We start from the raw sequence: 21,252 nt of genomic DNA on the forward strand, positions 1-21,252 counted from the left end.
TCGACGTGATTTATATAAATAAAATCTTGGGAGAAAGAGAGAAATAAGCCAAAATTTGAGATAAATTAAAATTAATAGGCCAATAGTTTACATAAGTTAATAAATATGTCAAATTACTACTTTTTGTCCATAACTTGTCTGGTTATGAACCATAACTTGACAAGTTATTGTCCATAATTCACGGTTTTTGTCCGTAACTTGCTGGCTATGAACCATAACTTAACAAGTTTGTCTATAACTTATCTGGTTATGAACCATAACTTAACAAGTTATAGCATATTAATTTTTATAACTAAAAATTAACTTATTTATTTTTTTAAACTTTTCGTATTGGCATATTTTCTACTTATTTTCGATAAAAAAAACTTTATCTGATTTGGTTAGAAGGAACTGCATTCCTTCAGTCAGCCTGGACTGCATAGAAGGGCCTCATTGTAAGGTCCAAGTAGAAACTCGGGCTTTCATCTTTCCACGTCCAAAATAGCTTGGGCTTTACGGCAAATTAGATGGACCCCTCAAAGTTTCAAGGGGTGACTGGGAAGATGAGTTAATTTATTATGTTGATTCTGTCGCTTTAGTCTGAAAAATTAACTATTAAATTTTTTATTTTTAAAAAATTTATGATGGGTTTTTGAAATTTGAGATAAATCGTCACCTCCCAGATAAATAATAGTTACGTTAAATACTAAATATTCTCTTCACAGTTAGTACAAATCATTAAAAAAAAAATTTTTAATTTAGTGTAATTATTTCTGTTAAAATTTTAGTTACCATAGCTCTGCAACGCGATTATCTTTAAGAAATTTCAGGGGTCATTTGTCAATTTTAGTGTGCACGACTAAAGTGGTCAAAAATCAAAAGTTCAAAGAGTTACTTGGCAAAATTAGAAGTTTGAGAACCAAAATTACACAATATACACTATTCAAAGACTAATATGGCTAATTACCCTCAGAAGAATAGTAGTTTTAGAAAATTGCATACAAATATATCATAGTTGTGAAGAAATTAAGCTTAATTATGCGTAAAAATCACACATGTAAATATATAACTAGACTTTAAAAGTAGTACCTAACTTAGTTTACACCAATTTTCAATAAGATGACGCTTCTAAACAATAGTTGTTATTACTAATTTTCTCTTTAAGAGTTATAATATACACTCATATACCATTTTTAACAACCCTAAACGTAAAAAATTTGAAAGCGACAAACTCTAAGCAGTAATTCTCTCTCTCTCTCTCTCTCTCTCTCTCTCTCTCTCTCTCTCTCTCTCTCTCTCTCTCTCTCTCTCTCTCTCTCTCTCTCTCTCTCTCTCTCTCTCTCACATAACTAAGGTTCCAAGTATTTTGAAAGCGACAAACTCTAAGCAGTATTAGTAGAGTCAAGATATGTTCTCCTATTTTTTCTATCTCGATGATTGTCTTTTAATTAAATTTTAACACCTCATAAATTATTTAAATATTTTTAATATTTAGTTTTTATTCATGTAGTAAGATTGTTAAATTTAAATAACATGATAAATAAACAATGAAAGAATAGTCAATAAAACATGAAAATAGAAACAACAGATCCTATTATTGAGATAAAGAAACAGTATAAATCTTAAGAGTGTTAGGGTATTCAAGACAGATGGTATTTTAGAATTGTGCAAGGTGTTAATAATATTAGAATCAAATTTTTTTTTTTCCAGGATAAGAAATTGGAATTCTTGATAGTAATAGTAAGAAACTTGAATTAGCATTACATAAGGGTGTGCAAACTAACCAAACCGTTTATTTAGGTGAAATACAAACCAAACCAATTATAGAGATTTTCAATCCAAAACAAACTAATTACAAATTGGTTTAGAGATTTTCAAACCAAAACAAACCAATTATAGAGATTTTCAATCCAAAACAAACTAATTACAAATTGGTTTAGAGATTTTCAAACCAAAACAAACCAATTAAGAGATCTAATCCGGTCTAAACCAAAACCGATTGTAATTGGTTTGGTTTGGTTTTTCTAATGGTTTGAATTAATATTTTACAACCTCTTCTCAAACCTCTTTAATCGTAACTGATACTAATATTTTGTATGATAAACATTTCTTATAATAGAAATTTCTAGGGTTATAATCATTTAATATTGGAATAAACGTAATTTTTATATATGAATATGTTACAGATCTAAAAATATATATAATTTAAAATATATATATATAATTTTTAAAATATATATATAAATTGAATTGGTTTGATTTTTTAAAGGTTAAAATCACAAACCAAAGGATAAAATCACAAACCAAACCAATTTAATTGATTTTTAAAAAATTTAAACCAAACTGAACCGATTATTAATTGGTTTAGTTTGAATGGTTTGTTGCACACCCCTAGTGTAATATATCATGTCCTTGCAAAAGTTGCCATAGTTAAATAAAAAAGTAGACATATAAATTAATAACAATTAAATTTTAAATTTATTGCATGTTATAATTGGTGCAAAATTTGCCACAAAAGTATATAGCATATAACAAATCTTTGACACAATAAATAGCATTGTATTGAAAAGTACTTTTACACTTAAATACTAAATTCGTAATAAACACATCAATTATAACATTGTATTATAGATTCTCTTAAAAAGTACTCATCAGCAAAATACATAAAAAAGTGATTAATTTTCTAAGAAAACAAAAGGATCAGTAGCGTTGTCACCCTCCCTACTTACCAATCACTTGAAATCTAAAATCACTCCTTATTTTAACGTAAAAAAGATTGAGATCTTTCATGTGATAGGATATTGTCATCGATTTAATATAATCTTATAAATTGAGAAAAAAAAATAATCTCATACATTATATACATATAATCTTATCATACTTAATTGGACAAGTATTTTGAAAGTTTTTTTATTAGACATAATGTGGCCACCAAATTATTGAGTGATCGAAAAAGAAAAGCGGCTCAATTATTTCTCTTGGTGAAGGTAACAACTGAATCATAAATCAAGGTATGTCCATGAATTGTTGATAATACATGAATAATGAAATTCAACATCTTGATTTTGTGCTTCTTTTAAAATGCTTGGATCTATTTTACTAAAAAAAAAGGGGACTCCAATTTCTCTTAATAAAAAGAAACTATTAATCACTACGCACACAGACTTGAATTGATGATGCACAATTGTTTTTTTTTTTTTTTTTTTTTTTTTTTTTTTTTAGTATTTTGTACATTTGCCCTTTGAATTTGTAAGGTTTTGACAATTTATTTCCTAAATTTTTAATTGACAGTTAACACTTAAACTTGTAAAACTATTGTAATTTACTTCATTTTAATGATGATCGTGTTAAATTTGTGACAAAGGAATTCTAACCATAACACATACTCTCAATTTCCAACTTTCAATCCCTTAATTTAACCAAAAAAAAAAAAAAAGAGTAAAATTGATAAAATGAAACGCATTACAATAATTTTGTAAGTTCAAAAGGGGTTAAGTTGTCAAAATTAAAAATACATGGGATACGTTGTCAAAATCCTATAAATTTAAGAGGACAAATGTGCAAGGTTCTTCTTATTTATTTATTTATTTATTTATTTATTTATTAATCTGTGCTCCTACACGTTCAAGCCATACTTTCCTAATTCCTTTCAGATACGAGAAAATTCATCAAACTTTCCCAGAGGCCCAAAGCAAGAAAATACATTACTTATCCCAAAAAAAAAAAAAAAAAAAAAAAAAAAATCAAATCAAGTTGAGGACGTGTAAGATAGGTGGAAGTGAACAACAAGTGTTTAGACGTTAATAGCCATTCACAATATATTTTTTTTTTCTTTTTTGTAAATGCCATCTCTTTTCAAGTGTGTGAACGACATTGCTTCTAACAATACAATAACAATATAAAAGAAATAACAGTTACAAAGAAAATCCCATTAAAATAATGTGCAAATTAAATGCCACGCCAAAACTAGCTGGATCGTGATCTGCAAAACAATGATATCCAAACACAAAAAGCAATATTTTTTAATGAGTTTCTTCCATAGGATTTAAATCTGTATTAAAAATTATTTATTTTATATATATATTTAATTTAATGTGATTTAATTAAATTTAATAGTTAAAGAGGCCTATAAAAAAAATCTAAAAAAAATATTATTGTTCTTCTTTGGAAAAAGCTTATGTATGTTTAAAGGCTCCCTCCAAAAGTTAAAAAAACTTCCAAAAACATACTTTGTATTTTTTTTGTTTTGAAAAGCATCCTTTGTATTTTCTCTTAGTTCAAATTTTTACATTATATTTTTGAATAAAATTAATTTATAGATACATCATGAATTATATACTCTAGATCATGAATTATATACTCTAGTTTAACTGCCCCAAACTTTAAAAAAAAAAAATCATTTCACCTACTAAACTATTTAAATCGTCACCCCTTCTATCTAAAATACTAATAAAGTAAAGACAAGTCACTACTTATTATTCTATAAATGCGCCTTTAAGTTATTAGTTTTAAGTCAACTTTTCTCCGATCTATTAATTTTGTATTTAGCTGTCCCTGGTTATATAAAATTACACGTGCATTTTCGTCTTTTAACAAATTAAAAATATTATTTCAATAAAAAGAACACACACACAAAATAAACATTTATTGTGGTTTAATCCCGTGTTATATATATATATATATATATATATATATATAAATAAAGGGAACTTCTATGATGGAACACCAATTTTTCTCCACCGGTGGACCGTTAGATTACTTTTTTAATTGTCATATTTATAATAAAAATAATTATATACGATGTATTGTAAATTTTTAATACAAATATGTACAGATTAAACTATTAAAAAATTAATTCAAAAATTAAAAATGTAGTACTCTACTGGTGGAGTAAAAATGGGTGTTCACCATCGAGGTTTCCATTAAAAAAAATGTATTTCTCTGAAAATGTTAAAATCTCAAAAATGAAAAAAAAAAAACATTTATTTGTCTGAAAATTTTAAAATCTCAAAAAAAAAAAAAAAAAAAGACGTGTAAAACGTGAGGATTATGCAAAACGACAGTTGAGGTAGTTGCCGACCCAAAAAAGAAGAAAGAGAAACGCGTAAGCAGAAGGGATAAAGGCGATAACTTTTTTCTCAGGTGGATCCGATGACGTGTAAAACGTGAGGATTATGCAAAACGACAGTTGAGGTAGTTGCCGACCCAAAAAAGAAGAAAGAGAAACGCGTAAGCAGAAGGGATAAAGGCGATAACTTTTTTCTCAGGTGGATCCGATTCAGCAAAACTCTTACCAAAAACGAGATGCTACGCTGTTTCTGCTCTGTTTTCTTGCCAGAAAAAGAAGACCAGTTCTATTTTCTACATAATTATAAAGCAAAGAGATTACAAAGACAATAACAAGAGGAAAAAGAAGATCTCTGTTTACATTAGCAAACATCACAAACCGCTCCGTTTTTAACGACCAAATCCATTCCAAAGAGAGAAACATTGAATTTGAATAGATCCCATTAAGATTCTTTTTGATTCATCCTCATCTTCATTTTCAATTTTTCTTATCCACAAAAGGGTCAAGAGTTTTTTGGAGGAGATTATTGCAGATATATATTTATATATATATACATACATATATATATAACGGGTTTTAGTAGTTCATTTGGATATAGAATTGGCCATTGGCATTGGGTAATAAGGATTTTGAGTTCTGACCTCAAAATCTCTCCTCTTCTCGTCTGCAGGCCTGCACTTGATAAACACAACAAAGGGTATGTGATATTTCCTTTTTTTTTTTTTTGTCTCTTACAATTTATTTATTATTGATTGTGTTTTCTCTCTTTGTAATATCAAAAGAGTGTTTTCTTCTAAATATTTCATTAGCAATATTTGTTCTTGGTTCATTTTTCTGTCGCCAAAGTTGAATTGAAAATGGTCTCAAACAGTAATTTTTCTTTTATTTGTATATTTTGTTACAACTAGCCATGAAAGTGACTGATGTAGATATTTTGGGAAGGCTGCATCGCTATTTTTCCCAACTTGCGTGATTGAATTTCGGCTCATTGACATCATAAATTGACGAGCATAAACAAAGCTGAAATCATTTTGATTGATTCTTAGAGCCTGTTTATATTTTTCTAGGACCCACATAAAGGTCATGAACCGTGCATTTTTATCTGGAAGATCTTAATCAGTTAATGTATGTGGCACGTCCATTAATTATTATACTAGGCACTAGCAATTGAAATCTCATCATGCTTATGCAAGTTGCTCTTCATTTCATTCTTATATAAGTCTTCATATTCATCTTTTCTGAGATATAATTTCATTTGATTTTTAAATGACCTTAACAAGAAAATAAAAGGGTTAACTTTTTTTTATTTTCTTGAATGATCAATCCTTAAATCTTTGTGAAGTCATATAGATTTCTCATATGCTAAAGTTGGGAATAAGAATCTATTTTGATTGTTCTTCTTGTACTTTTCCAGATCGCGGCACAGAAAAAGTGATGAAGATGGAAAGTGTTTTTTGGGGATCTGATGACCTTGTTACCGAGAAAATTCCTCTCCCTCCACCACCGCCGTCTGGAGCATCAACCGGTTATTGTAAGAGGTCAGTGACGAACAGATCATCATACTGCGTCCCTACCGCGATGAAAGATTCGTGGGATCGCCTCTTTGATGAAGGTTACAGAGCGGATGTATTCATCCAAACAGAGAATGGTGGCATCATTTATGCGCATTCTAGCATTCTTGTAAGTTCACTAGCTAAACATCATTTAGTTAAGCTGATTTCAGAAAACAGAAATATGATCTACCCAGAAATATCTGTTTTTTTTTTTTTTTTTTTTTTTAAAAGTAAAGAAAGTAATCAAATGAAGGCTTGCTGTTATTTCTGACAGGGCATGGCTTCTCCTGTGATGAGAGACATGTTAAAGCAATCAAGAAAGAGAGGTCATCAACAATCAATCTCGATATTAGGAGTTCCATATGATGCGGTTCAAGTTTTCGTTCGATTCTTATACTCTTCCTGGTAAAAGTTTCTTCCTTGATAGGTTCTTATAGTTTTATCTTTCACTAATTTTGCTGCCCTGTAATAAATGCCTAGAACTTGCCTTGAGATCAAAATTCAGAACTTAGTATGTAATATTATATTGGTTTATTCTCTTAACTGTTGATGGAAAATTAATATAGATATGAAGTACAAATATAAATTGCTTTTGTATGGCAAATACAAACTAGCTCATATGTCACAAATATTATGCTTTCAGCCTAGGAAAATTGGCCTGCAAAAACTACAGAAAACCACTTTTTCAAAAATGAATTTGCCTTTGACTGTTATTGGTTCTCCTTGTGCAGTTTTGAAAAGGAAGATATGGAGGAATTTGCCTTGCACTTGCTGGTACTTTCGCATGTCTACGTAGTTCCGCACTTGAAGCAAGAATGTGAGCGGCGGCTAGAGGACGGTTTGCTCACCACAGAGAATGTAGTTGATATATTTCAACTTGCATTGCTGTGTGATGCGGCTAGGCTTAGTGTACTTTGTCAACGTATAATCGTTAACAATTATAAATCTATTTCAGCTACCGAAGGATGGACAGTGATGAAGGAGAGCCATCCGGTGCTAGAAAGTCAACTCAGAAGATTTGTGACCGATGCAAACAGTGTAACTCTCTCTTCCTTACTTATTTTCTTACCTTATCTCCGAAACAATGGGATATAAGAGCTAACTTCATTTTCTTATGTTCAATTCCTTCAGAGGCAAAAGGAAAGGATCAAAAAGAGAAATGAGAGGATGATCTATTTGCAACTATGTGAGGCAATGGAGGCTCTTGTTCACATATGCAGAGATGGTTGTAGGACAATTGGTCCTAATGATAAGGACTTAAAACCAAACCAGGATCCTTGCATATTTGCAGCCTGCAAGGGACTCGAGTCGCTTGTTCGACATCTCGCGGGCTGTAAATCGAGAGTCCCTGGTGGCTGCATTCATTGCAAGAGAATGTGGCAACTTTTGGAGTTACACTCTCGCCTATGTGCAGATTCTAATGCTTGTGGAGTTCCTTTGTGTAGGTGAGTTTTGTTTTAGCTTGTTTTCTCCATTTCGTCCTTAGATTTGAGATCAATAATGATTCTAGATTTTAATTGTTTTTAAGTAATTTCACTTAACTTTTGTCATATTGTTTCAGGAATTTTAAGCAGAGAAGTAGGAAGCAGTGTAAGAAAGAGGAGACCAAGTGGACAATATTAGTGAAGAATATTTTGAGAGCAAATGCCATCTCAGGAAGGCCATTCTTTTCTTGGGCAATTGACTATTTCTTCATGACAGATTGATCTAGCTAGTTATGTTAGTTATATTGTGTTAAAAGCCTCGATAATGACAATTCTTTTGTAGTGCAGTCAATCGCTATGTACAATAAATATGAAGCAAATTAGAATCGCATTTTTTTTCCATGCGTATCTTGTGCTATTAAAGATTTTGTCCAATTCTAAACCATTGATATTTTTGACCAACCAGTTTCTTTTGTATTAAATCAATAGTCACGTAAAAATCCATCAATATCCTATTATCAATAAATAACCGGAGCTTTATAAAGGAGGTATAACTATCGGGCTTGTCAATGTTGAACTTTGAGTCTATGAATGACTCAATTGGGCTACTTAAATAACTACGGCGATTACTTAAGTCCCGTTTATTTCGCTAATTCAAGTTTAAAATTTACGTTTTGTTATAGTAAAAAGTTCTCACAAACAGTCACATTTAACTTTTTTACTACAGTAAAAAATTCTGACATAAAGTCACATCTCAACTCAAATTAACGAACTAAACGGACTCTTAAATAATGACTATTGTCACTGTAGAAAATACACATCTCTCAACTCTCTCTTTCTCGATAGTTTTATTTATGGGATACGTGATATTTTCTCCATCTCTTTCTTTCTATCTACTATACAAGTTCAAAGAAAGATTCTTGCGCTATGAAATTTTGTGCTTATTCGAGTAGCGCGATCATGATCGTATTGATAGAATATCATGGGGCAATCGTGACAGATATTGAATTGGTGCAAATTGGTTTTTTGATCTGATGGATTGAAGATCCGACTTATCACTGTGTGATATACACTTTTGAACATTAAATATGGTCAAAATAAAAAAATATGCAAACCAGACCGAATATACCACAGGGTACTTTTTTTCATTTCCCACCAAAAATATTATATAAATAAATTTTCTACCTAAAGAGAATTTACAAGAAACTGTTGTAAAGAAAGCAAACCCCTTGGCGATGTGACATTTGGGTAGACGCAAGACTTATTTTGTTTGCTTTTATTGAGAGCTGTTGCATGTTTCAATCAAAGGCGAGCTGTGTTAATATGACATCAACGGAGCAAAACCAAACTCAATTCGGTGGTCGTTCAATGAAAAACCAGCTTTTCTTATTGAGAATATTGACAAAAATCCATCAATTTGTATACGGACCCAGATATCGTCTCTCTCTAATATGACGGGATTTAATGTCTCTGTCACTTATTTAGGTCCGTTCATTTTATCAATTTAAATTTTATTATAATAAAAAATTTTCAGAAACAGTTACATAAAATTACATATTAATTCGAATTAAAAACTCAAATCAGTAAACTAAACGGATCCTTAATGACCGTTTGCTTATTATATACAAGAAGTTGATTATTTTGGCATGTCCTATGAATATTTGTAACAACATTATTATGTGATGGCATGTTTGATTACCTCCTATTTCCGCTGCTTGTTCTTACAATCTGAATTGGGACATTCAAAGTCAGTTGAAAAGTTCTCATGTCTTAAAAACCAAGGAGATGTATTTAAATTTCAGCAAAAAAAAAAAAAAAAAGTAATAAAACGACGTTGCTTCTCGTGATTAATAATTCCCATCTAAAACCTACAAGTACGACTGCCAATCTCACCGTCATCGAGTTTACTTCCGTGGGAGATTTCACCGCGAGTCGCAATGCAGATGCCAAAGTAAAAGCTTTGATTTAATTGGGTAAGTAAAACTTTTTAACTTTTCACTCGCCATTAATTAATTATTATTGAGAATCAATATGCCGTTTAAGAAATATTTAGCTTCTTTTCATTCAAACTCCTAAATTTATTTGTTTATTAATTCACGAGCATAGTTACTTAGGAAAGAAAATTCCAATCCTCTTTTTCAATCTTTAGGGTGGTTTTTGTATGCCATTTCACGGACTTGGAATTTCTGTCTTTCTGAAAGTTCAGATTTTGAAAAGTGGCATTTTCTCAATTTTACCAGCCCAAGCTAAACCTTACAACAAAATTCTATGTCTAATCTGGGTTTGATTAAAAGCATAGAAATGGATAAACATCACTAGTCATTTCATTATAATGGAAAAGGCTAAACAATTATTTTCTAATTAGAAATATGGGTTTTCTTTTGCTTTTTTTTTTTATTTTTTTTTATTTGGAAGGACTTTGCAGTGACAGAACTAATAAATGTTGAAGCTTTCGTTTTCTTGTTGGGACTCCTTTTAATCTCTTTTGTTGTTTCTTTCTGTGTTCATTCAATGCTTGAGCCCCTAAGTTTTGTTGGACCCCTTTTACTTTGTCGAAAGTTGTTTCTTGTAGGGTTGGTTGTTTCTATGTTTCTATTTGTCTGTAGGTTGTGCTCCTTTTTGTTTTGTTTGACTCCTTTTGTTCTCCATTTATTGTTTGACAAGAGCTCAGGAAAGAGGAAGATAGTGATGGAAAGCAAAAGGCTCAAAAAAGGGGAAAAATAAAAATAAAAAATAGCCCCTTATTTTTAAGAATAATGAATAATCAAACAAATTCAGAGCTTAGCATCATAATTGACATCAAAACATTCTTATATGTGTGGGAATCTGATCTAGATATAAAAAAGACCTATTGTTTGTAACTATGGCATATGTGTTGGAGTTGGGAAAAAAAATATATAGATATATAACAAAGGATGCATTGCTTCATTTTATCTATGCACTTCGTTTGATTTGATGGCTGTGAATTCTTGTCCTCCAATTGCCCTTTTCTTTGAAAGTGATGAAAATTTCTCCCCACATTGTGCTCTCCTTGTATTATTTTTTGTTTCTAGAAACTTCTCGACTCTATGCATCCGAAATGCTCGTACAAAATGTTTCTCCCTCCCAGGACCCTTATCTGGTTAATTGACAGGTACCTCTTAGCAAGGAATATGAGTTTCACCATATAGCTTTTCCTTTTCTTCAATAACCGTGTAAGTACTTGTGTTAACCTTCCTCCTAAGAGGGCCATGTTCTTAATATTCACATGTTTTACGGCGACAAGCTTTCATCATCTGAACTGGTATCTTGTCTCAAGTTATACCTGTTGAGTACCGGTAATGAAGCCGTTGCGGATATCCGAAACGATCTAGCCGAACCCATCACTGTTCTCTCCTGCATCCTTCCCACTTCCTTGCACACTTGATCCAGTATTGCTAGAAAATCTCTAACAATCATGAAGATCCTGAAGGGATGGGCTTCCTCCTTGGCTGCATCCCCGTGGAAATAGTCGGTCGCCTCTTTTACAAGGAACAAAGCCTTTCTTTCATCGGCCTTTATCCTAATGATGTCTTCTTCGGCCTCTTTTAGAAACAGCTTCATTGCGCTGAAGAATTTCCCTTGCATTTCTGGCCTCTCGTATTGCAGAACTAATCGGACTTTTTCGAGCCCCATCTGGAGCTTTGTCACATAGCTGCTGAGGACATCTGAGTCCATCCCTGCTGCTTTTTTTACGTTGCCGAGATCTCTGCTCAAACCAGCCACAACCTGCAATCCTTGCTTCCTGAAATCTTCCTCCTTGATTTTGTTCTGACCATTGTCATTTGTGGAATCACTTGCACCTTCTGACCGAATAATCTCTTGGACCACAAAATGCAATAACGTGGTCTTTCCATCCGTTCCCTTGATGTCTGCTAGTTTTAAGAGTGTATCAAGCTTAAAAGATTTAGCATCACCTCTATTGGTGCCAACATTCATCCTGTTTCCTGTCCTGAGAACAGCTTCAAGGAGCTTAAGAAATAAGCGGCTGTTCTTTAGTTCTTCACTTGCTTCCTGGAAAAATAAATAGGCAGTATGATTTGGAGTCTGCAGTCGTAAGATTGAAAGACCTAGATAATGCTAACTGTAAATCTTTAGTCATAAATACCTCCAGGGTTTGAAAGGACTTCCTCAGATATTTTACTTCTGTATCGAAGTTGGCTCTGTATAACATTGCTTCAACTCTTTTAAAGGCAAACGGGATATCGAGCACTGTCTTGAGAAAGCGCTCCGCAGACCCTAATTTTGAGGTATCACCTTGATAGTCCCGAAGTTTAATTTCTTCTTCCTTTGTTGGAGCCATCTTCACCAGAGTTTCCAAAAGCTCAGGACCCAATCCTTCTGGGTTACCTATATTATGTCCAACACATTAATCACTACGAGTCAGCAATTAGCAAACACAAAAGGCTGGTCGAAACAGAAACTGTATATTTAAAGCAAATAGCATAACAAATATCAGAAAAGTGCACTAGACGAGTTGTTTCTTCACGCAATTGATACTGTCATGTGTCAAGAAAAAGATGTTTGATCGATAGAGGTTTTTGTAGCAGTGTAACTGACAATATACTATTACCCGAAAAGAAAGGAAAAAAAAAAGAGAGAGAGAGTGTAAAACCAATTTTGTTTGTCATATGTTAATATATGTTGTTGACGGCGTTATGATTATTTAGGTGTATTCCCAACTCAACTCATTCGGTTTATTAAAGTAATGTCCGTTCCTCTTTGGATCATGTTGGTTTATGCTCGTTTCTAATGCATCTCAATAAGTGATTATATGGGTAGAATGGAACAGGAGATTTGTTGTAGAAATGAAAGGGACAAGCAATGACACATAAAGAGGGTACAACAAATCAAAGTCAAAAGAGGCTTTCTCAACTGTGAAAAACAAAAATAGGGTACACTAGATTGAAGCATGCTCGGTAATAATAACCTAGAATCAAAAGCTAGTTGAATAATTTAAGATGCAAGCAACTATGGACATTCTTTTTTTCTTTCATTCTGATTATTCAAAAAGCCTGCATAAGCAAGAACATGCAAAATTTCTCCCAAAAAAAAAAGATGCAAGAATATGCAAAAAAATGAAACCAATAATTATCGTTGATGTTGGTAATTGGTTGCCACGGATTATTGGGAGTCTGACAACCATCTTTTTTCCATCTTAGAAGTTACTGTTGAGCCATTCTCATGGGTCTTCATGTTTTCCCCAGCCTTTTACTTTTTTCTCCTACTTTTAATAATTGAAAACTAACATAATAATGTAACTGGAATTATGCTGCTAAATGTTTATCACTACTATTTCCTATTGTAGCGAGTAATGATGATTACTTCACATTCAAGATCGTCAACTCCAATTCCCGTTTTGATATCCTCCATTATCTTCTCTCTCTCATACTAAAGATTCCTCTGCTTATTTTCTCAACCCCAGAACGGAAGACACAGTATAGGCCCTTTAAAATTCAATCATATACATGTATATTAAATAAAATTACCTATTAAAAACAAATAGAAAACTAGAATTCTACATTTTCCCATTGCTATAAAGAGCAAAGAATCTAATAATTTAGCAGAAAACAGAAATTACGTACCATCCAAAAGAGCTTCAGAAACCTCATCTCTTGTCACATTCAACGCTCTCAACAAGATAGCTATATTCTGCGACTTCTTTGGGTCCAAAACCCTGTTCTCTTGCTCAACCGGAGGGAGAACCGATCGCCTTATCGCCTCTTTCGGAGCCGAATTTGTTGTTGAATTGCATCCGAACAGAGACTCCATCATATCCTCATTTAATCTGCAAAGAATTTATATACATACATCCTACAAAATCAGAAAATTCATATGGAAATCCAAATCTGCGTGCGAAATTGCTTCAAATAATTCTACTTACTGAAACGAGCTTGCTTTGAGCTGGTCCCAAACCGTGGCTCTGTCCGACGTCGCGCGAACCTTGTCCCAATGCAGAGGCTTCAACTTCGGCTTCGTCCCACCGGAATCATCCGCGTCGAAGGCTTCTGAAGAACCGGCTTCTTTCTTGCTGTGATCATCAACTTTCTGCTCAGATTTCACAGTTCCATTCTCGGATGCGGATTTCGGAATTGCCGCCCATACTTGTGGCTTAATGGGAGCTTGCAATGGCTTCGCAGTTATAATCCTCTCCGAATCTCCAACTTTTTTTGGAACCGATTTCGATGACGGCGGCGGTGGTGGCGGTGGCGGAGGCGGAGGTGGCGGCGGTGGCGGAGGTGGAGGAGGAGGAGGAACGACCGTTCTTGATACATATTGCGGTGAGTTGTTTGTGGATTGAAGGCGCACCAAATTTGGCGGTGGAGCTGAAAATTTCGGCTTCTTGAGAGCACACGGAGCTATTTGTTCACCGTCCGGAATTTCCTCCGGTGGAGGCGGCGGCGGAGGAGGTGATTGTGGAGGGAGACCTTGCTTCGAACTCGAGAAGCGCGATTTGGGGGAAGTTCTTTTGGAATGAGGAACGGAAGGCATTGGAATGGAACTCTTTACAGAAGCATTGCCGTTGTTGCTTTTGCCGCTCTGACGAGAGACCGGCGTGTAGTAGTAGCTGTCGTCGTAACTGACGGACGAGCACTGAGGCGAGTGGAAAGCCGTCTCGCGGCTCTCCTCGTCGGAAGAATCCATGGCGGAGGGTGAATTCATGCTCGGAGGCTTCGCCAGCGGCGGAAGCGGCTGCAACTCGGGGCTTGGACGGTACCGATCCGATCTCTTTATCGAATTCAGCTTCCGGTACGGCGACTTGTTCGGGGCCAATTCTCTGCTATGTCCTCCATTCGCTTCGCTCAACGAGGTCCGACTCGGCTCCATGGTTCCGATGTAGATGAAGCTCGACGGCGGGACCCGAGAATCTTCCGTGAAGCTCTGCGAATTGTCTCTCCCTCCTCCTCCCCCTCCTCCCGCAACAAGCTTCTGCGTCTCCGACGGATGCTTCACGCGGTGGCGGTAGAGAAAGAAGGCGAGCGCGGAGAGCATCCCGAGCGTGACAATTCCGACGGAGATCGCAATGGCGACCTTCTTAATCGGTTTCGGCGGTTGCGTCGCGGTCGGAATCGCGACCGTGCCGTTGGAAGGCGAATTTGGAGGCGTAGACTGTTGACTTTGATCCGGCGTCGGTCCATTGGGGATCTCGTGGAAGAACGGCTGGTCTGGAGTCGAATATGCGTCCGGCGACGGAGGCGGAGGGGGAGGAGGAGAAGAAGAGGATACCGTCGAGTCGTCGGTCCCCGGAGGCGGCGCCGAGCTCGCCGGAAACAATGGCTGGTGGAGAATTCGCCTGTGAGACAAATTATCAACAATGGCGAAACTTTTGGTTAAGGTGAGGACCAGTTGTGGGAGAATCAAAAAGAAAACGAAATATTGATGAAGTTTCATCGTGAATTTCTCGTATTTTCTTTCAGTTTTCTGGCCCAATTCATTTCTCTCTCTCTCTTTCTCTTTTCTTAGCTCATCAGTCTTCCTTTCGTAAATTCTCTTGTTTTTCAGTTCTAGAGAGAGAAGAAAAAGAAAAGTGAGAGAGAGAGAGAGAGAGAGAGTGAGTGATGACTGTGTGTGTGTCCGGTCTTGGTGTGTATTTGAGGGAAGCTTCTTTTGGCTGCAAATCTGGGATGCCCACCCCAAGCTCACGTCAGACTTAGCCGCATTTTTCTCTTTCACTTTGTTTATTTATTTATTAAAATACTCACCTTTTCCTTATGATAAAAAATAGAAGAATTATTTTTCTTTTGAAAAAAAGAAGAATTTATTTATTTTCAGGACAGTTTGTAGTAAAATATACCGTAATCTTAATATATATTTTTTTAAAAATATATGAATCAGAATTTTTATTTTTTAATTTTAATTTATAATCTTTTTATTTAAATAATTACATTAATAAAAAAATATTTATCAAAAATAAATAGTAAAAATTTATTCTCATATACTCTTAAAAATAATTCTATATTTTTTCAAATATTTATTTTATTTGCTGAGGCAGACTTTTAAACATTGGACCACTATTAAAAAGTTGTAATAATTTAGTAGTTAATGAAAGTATAATCTTGTTAATTTGAATTTTTAATTCGAATTTAGATGTGATTTTAAGTGAAAGTTTTTTACTGTAACAGAAAAAATTAAATTTAATTTTTTATGAGAATTTTTAACTATAAAAAAAATCAAAATTAATAAAATAAATGAGGTCTGAAAGAGATAATACAAGCGGTAATTCTAGGACTCATACTAATACTAATACCCTTAGAAAAATAGATACAAGCGATTAAGTGTAGGATTTAAATGCTCATCTCAAGTCAAATAAAATAAAAGAAAAACATATATAGTAATTTAGGAGACGTTTAGAAGGGAGATTCATGTCATGATTCGTGACTTGTTACAGTATTTTTTCTCACAAAAAATATACATAAAATGAAAATAATTCTGAATTATGATTCTGAATCTATAAACTAAACGTCCTGTATTAGAAAGAATTTTGTTTTCTAATTATTGTTATGTTTAATTGTTTATTTTTGTGAGATTGCACTGTTAGGAATAACACGTGGCAGAGAGAAGAATCCTCTTTTGGGTTGTTGTCAATTAAATGGACAATGATGACCATGAAGTGCCGGTCCAGATAAGGAACACGTTGGTGTCCTTTTTCGTCCATTTGTTAATGAGTTTTTTCTGTTCTTTTTTTTTTTTTTTTTTATCACTCTCAAAAACAAGGAAATCAATGGGACCCAATGGTCACTTGACAACGAGAAGTTTAAATCACATCAACTCAAATTATATTAAAAGTCTGTTTTATGGGGTTTTAAACCTATGATTTTAATTAGGTTATAATGTTTTTTTTATAAAAAATTTAAAATTTAAATGCTAAAATTAAGAATTATTAATTTAAATATATGAACTAAATATGTCTTAAGAAAATAATAAGAAATATACACTAATGCGAGAATAGATTCATTACATTAATATGAAAATCATAATGGATGCGTTTAGAATTCATTTTAAAATAATTTTATTTTTTATATGAAAATGAAAATAAAAACGTTTTCAATCTCAGACATAAATCATTTTTAAGAATGCGTTTGCTAATTTTATTAAGAAATTATTTTTAGTATAAAAAAACTCATTAATATCTCTCTCTCTGCTTAGAGAGAAGAAAACGAAAATAAAACATAAAAAATAACTAAAAGTCATTTTTTATTTCTTTCTCATTTTACACTAAACCAATAAATTATTAGCATTTCTGTTTTTTATCTTTATTATATTAAATAACATTTTAAAAATATTTTTATTTTTTCTTTTTTAAAAAATATAAAAAATAAAAATAAGATCAATTCTAAACACAAAGTATTAATCTTTTTTCTCGTTATACCACCTCCACTGTATTTGTTTATTTTCCTTTTGACCTTTAAAATCTCTGGGTCTAACATAGCAAGGCACAGATTCCATTTTATTCCCTCCACTTGATGGGTTGATGCCGTTAAATTCATAAAGCACTGCTCCTCTGATCTTTGATCTTTCTTTGGGAATTTAATTTTGGGGTTGGGGACACTATAAATATGGAGGTTAAAATCCCCTACAAACTAGACCAAAGAACCATTCCGTGTAGTCCATTGGATCATAACCCCACGTGTCACGCTGATGGTCATGTCTTCCATCATAGTTTGTCTCCCCATAATGTCGGTATGAACGGTGTTGATTGATGGGACACACAATCATACCTCATTATAACCTCATATCGTAATTTAGGCTCTTCATGAAAAAACTTGATGACATTTGATAAAACATGCTTTGGGATTTGAGTGTCGAGCACCTGAGGTTATTATTGTAATTTTGATGAAAAAAGTCATTATGCGATAAAGTTTTAACGTTTAGAAATAGATTGATCCACCGACCCCTCTCTTGTTTGTGGGGGGACGTGCACACGCATTAGGGCATATGCTTTATCACTTTTCTTTATCCCCTTTTTCCCTTTTCTTTTTCATTGAAGAAAACTCTTTTTCCCTTTTGTAGGACATTAATCAAATGACATTGTTATCCCCAGAGAATTGTGGTAGGAACAATAAGAGCAAAAGGATCTCTTTAAATTTTAATTTAAATAACTAAAAAATTATTTTAACTAGTAAATTTTAGGTGAGTTACTACAACTATATTTTCTTATTTAATTAACATAGATCGTTTTAATATATTGAATCTAAAATATATATATATAACTTTATTGAAATTAAAAAAAAAACACTTACATTAAAAGAATAAAATAATAGAAAAATTAAATAGTTAGGCTTTTGTTGCTAGTTATATTTGATTAATGTAAAATGCATTATTTAAAAGAACTAATTATTTAACTAATAATTATAGTGGAGAAAAGTAAAACAAAAAAAAAACAAATAAATCATTAGTTACGTACTTAATATGCACGTTTATTATGGTCCAACAATTTAATGGAATTTTAAAACAAAATTTACAGCTCAAAATTTTCCTTTATCAGTGTAATTTTTTAGGCATCGTTCAGTTGACGAATTCAAATTTTCAATTTGAACTAAGATGTAATTTTATGTGAGAGTTTTTCACTGTAGCATAAAAGTTAGATGTGATCATGTGACTTTTTGTGGACCCGTTTAGTTCGTTGATTCGAGTTTTTAATTTGAATTAAGATGTACGTGACTTTATATGAGAACTCTTTACTGTAATAAAAAAGTTAAATGTGACTATTTTTTAAAATTTTTTAATATAATAAAACTCAAATCGGTAAAATAAACAGAACATATGAGATTTTTTAACTATAATAAAACTAAAATTAAAAATTTAAATTAATAAAATGGACTTAATGCTGCATAATTCTCCTATTATCGTCCCAAAAATTTCTGCCTGAGGGATTAATCTCGTCTGTATTGTGTGTCACATCCACTGAAGTAATCAAAATTTTAACACTGACCCAGTTTTGGAACAGTCCTTTTCATTGGGAGGAACCCGTATTTCACTAGCTGTCGCAATTTTGTTAATTAAGAGGTAAAAAAAGACACCACTTGTATATGGAGTACCGTATTTATTGTATGTACCTATATCAGGTTGTCTTATATTGTGTTTGGTTCATAGATTTAAACAATGTGATTAAAATTATTTTTAATTTATGTGTATTTTTTATAAAAAAAAATACTGTAATAAATCACGAATTATAATTTAAATCAGAGAATAAATTTATGTACTAAACGGGCTCTAAAGTTTCGTAAAAAATTTATAATTTATAAATAAAGTACAGTGAATTTATTATGAGTGTGTCTAAAATGAATAATTTCTACTTCTTCAGAAAGGAAAATTGAATATATTCTGTTGATATTGAGTACTGAAGTGCATGTTAGCTTATCTTGTAAGGGAAAACTATGGAAGCTAAGGAATAATTCTTTCCTTACTAATAATTTGACTCTATCTTTTATTATAGCATAATTTTTATCTTCAAGGGAAAAAGAAAAAAAAAAAAAAAAAAAAAAGGCCATTTGTCATGTATATGTCTATATCAATATGTACCAAATCATGCACTATATATGACAGATTAGACAATAATTTCCAAAAGGAAAAACTGTCATACTAAAAACAGATTCTCCAATTCATTATATGTGGCTTGAAGCGCGGAGCATAAATTTTATTTAGCCCAAAGAGCAAGTTTCATATATGATCATTTGTATTGATTATTTATTCTTGTCGTATCATAATTTGTAATACAAGGATAAAAGTTGGTAATAATAATAATAATAAATCACTATGGATAATAATTAAATATATCATAATTTGGACTAGCTTTTTGCATCGCTATTTTTTAGGCAAGGATTCTTTATGCTCCCAAGAGGTTACCAGCTTGAGCAAACTTAATTTAAAAGGGTAGATTAAACGTATATATATGTGTGTGTATATATATATATATTATATTAATTAGGTCAACCAGAGAGATATTCCTTGTAAAATTTACTGATTTGCATTTATGCCCCCACCAATAGAAGGAAACCTAATTGGCCCTTTTAGTCTTGATATTAAATCCTATTGACCGACAAGTCTCCAAGATTACTTGGTTTTTGAGTTTGATTAATCAACCTTTCAAAATGATATCTAGGGGTGCTTTTTAATCATGCAAAACCAAGTGAACTTTTTTTAATTTAAAAAAAAAAATCCTAAAAAAGGTGCCTCATGGATCCATGCTATAGTAAATTATAAATCTATTACTCATGTTGTGGCAACATCGTCAAACAAAATAATTAATTAAGTTTAAATTAAGCTATAATATTAATTAGTGGTTGAATGAGCTGGCGGCAAGCGAAGCAGAATACTTTTCTTTGCCAATTTTGGGTCCTACCATGGCCAATTTAAGGTTATACATTTAATCTAATTGGAAAATGTCCAAAGTAAGGGCACAAACTTTTACTAAGCTCTGATGAGAAATTGTTTTCTAGCATGGTTGTTAAATAAATAATTAAATTACTAATTAAAGAGGTTTTTAAAAAAAATGGAAAGAGTTTGCAGCATCTCTGGTGGTTGATAAGTCATATTTTGTCTGATTTATCATCCAAAATACAAATTATTGACAAATTTGCTTTCGCTGTACATTATTGACAGTACAGCAGTGGTTATAAAATTGTTTGCAATAGGATAAATGTGTTGGAAGCAAGGTTATTTTAACTAATTAAGGTTTAATGGGAGAGAAAGTTTGATACTGATATTTGAAGATTAATAAACAACTTTTTGGTTTATGATAATTCAAAGATTAAACAAATCTTTACCAGTTAATTAGCTGATAAACTACTTAGCAGAATATTCTATAATATTACAAGAATTGCAAGCTTTACAAATCTTTATCAATTAGCTAATAGAGTATTTAGCAGAAGATTCTACAAAAAAGAATAGGCTAAAACTAAATAGGAGCTTATCTTAATTTATGTATGGGAAAACGGAAAATAGGATGATTGATGCAACGGTTTTTTTTTTTTTCTTCTTCTTTTTTTTAGATAGAATGTAACGTCACCCCTAACTTGATACTCATTTAACTTCAATCACAGATTCACAGCGCTTTTTTAGCCCCTAATTGTTTATTGGATTCAATCTCAGAACTTTATGACTAGAGTCAATTATTCTTCGTGGGGCAAACTTTTTCCTTCCCTCGCGAATGACATTCAAGAATATTACAGTGTTATCTTAATAGAAAATATTATTTACTATCCTGATT

At 32.5% G+C, this 21,252-nt stretch overlaps 2 protein-coding genes across 3 annotated transcripts; one reads left to right on the top strand and one right to left on the bottom strand.

The window, feature by feature from the left end:
- Nucleotides 1-5,240: 5,240 nt before the first annotated feature.
- Nucleotides 5,241-8,486, top strand: LOC21392735 (BTB/POZ and TAZ domain-containing protein 4). 2 transcript variants are annotated; one of them, XM_024169687.1, is made up of 7 exons: nucleotides 5,241-5,744; nucleotides 6,462-6,727; nucleotides 6,875-7,005; nucleotides 7,332-7,417; nucleotides 7,556-7,638; nucleotides 7,732-8,045; nucleotides 8,162-8,486. In XM_024169687.1, the coding sequence occupies exons 2-7, from the start codon at nucleotides 6,482-6,484 to the stop codon at nucleotides 8,304-8,306; spliced, it is 1,005 nt and encodes a 334-aa protein (XP_024025455.1). In that variant the 5' UTR covers nucleotides 5,241-5,744; nucleotides 6,462-6,481; the 3' UTR covers nucleotides 8,307-8,486. The 2 variants fall into 2 exon arrangements, with proteins under 2 accessions (XP_024025455.1, XP_010102773.1); XM_010104471.2 differs by having other exon boundaries at nucleotides 7,332-7,638.
- Nucleotides 8,487-10,770: 2,284 nt separating this feature from the next.
- On the bottom strand, nucleotides 10,771-15,591 carry LOC21392736 (formin-like protein 6). The gene is made up of 4 exons (XM_010104472.2): nucleotides 13,927-15,591; nucleotides 13,628-13,830; nucleotides 12,151-12,392; nucleotides 10,771-12,056 (listed from the first exon to the last, which is right to left on the bottom strand). Exons 1-4 carry the CDS (start codon nucleotides 15,432-15,434, stop codon nucleotides 11,277-11,279), a joined length of 2,733 nt encoding a protein of 910 aa, XP_010102774.1. The 5' UTR covers nucleotides 15,435-15,591; the 3' UTR covers nucleotides 10,771-11,276.
- Nucleotides 15,592-21,252: the final 5,661 nt, after the last annotated feature.

This window comes from Morus notabilis, unplaced genomic scaffold, assembly GCF_000414095.1.
Source record: "Morus notabilis unplaced genomic scaffold, ASM41409v2 Scaffold29, whole genome shotgun sequence".
NCBI classification, from domain to species: Eukaryota; Viridiplantae; Streptophyta; class Magnoliopsida; order Rosales; family Moraceae; genus Morus; species Morus notabilis.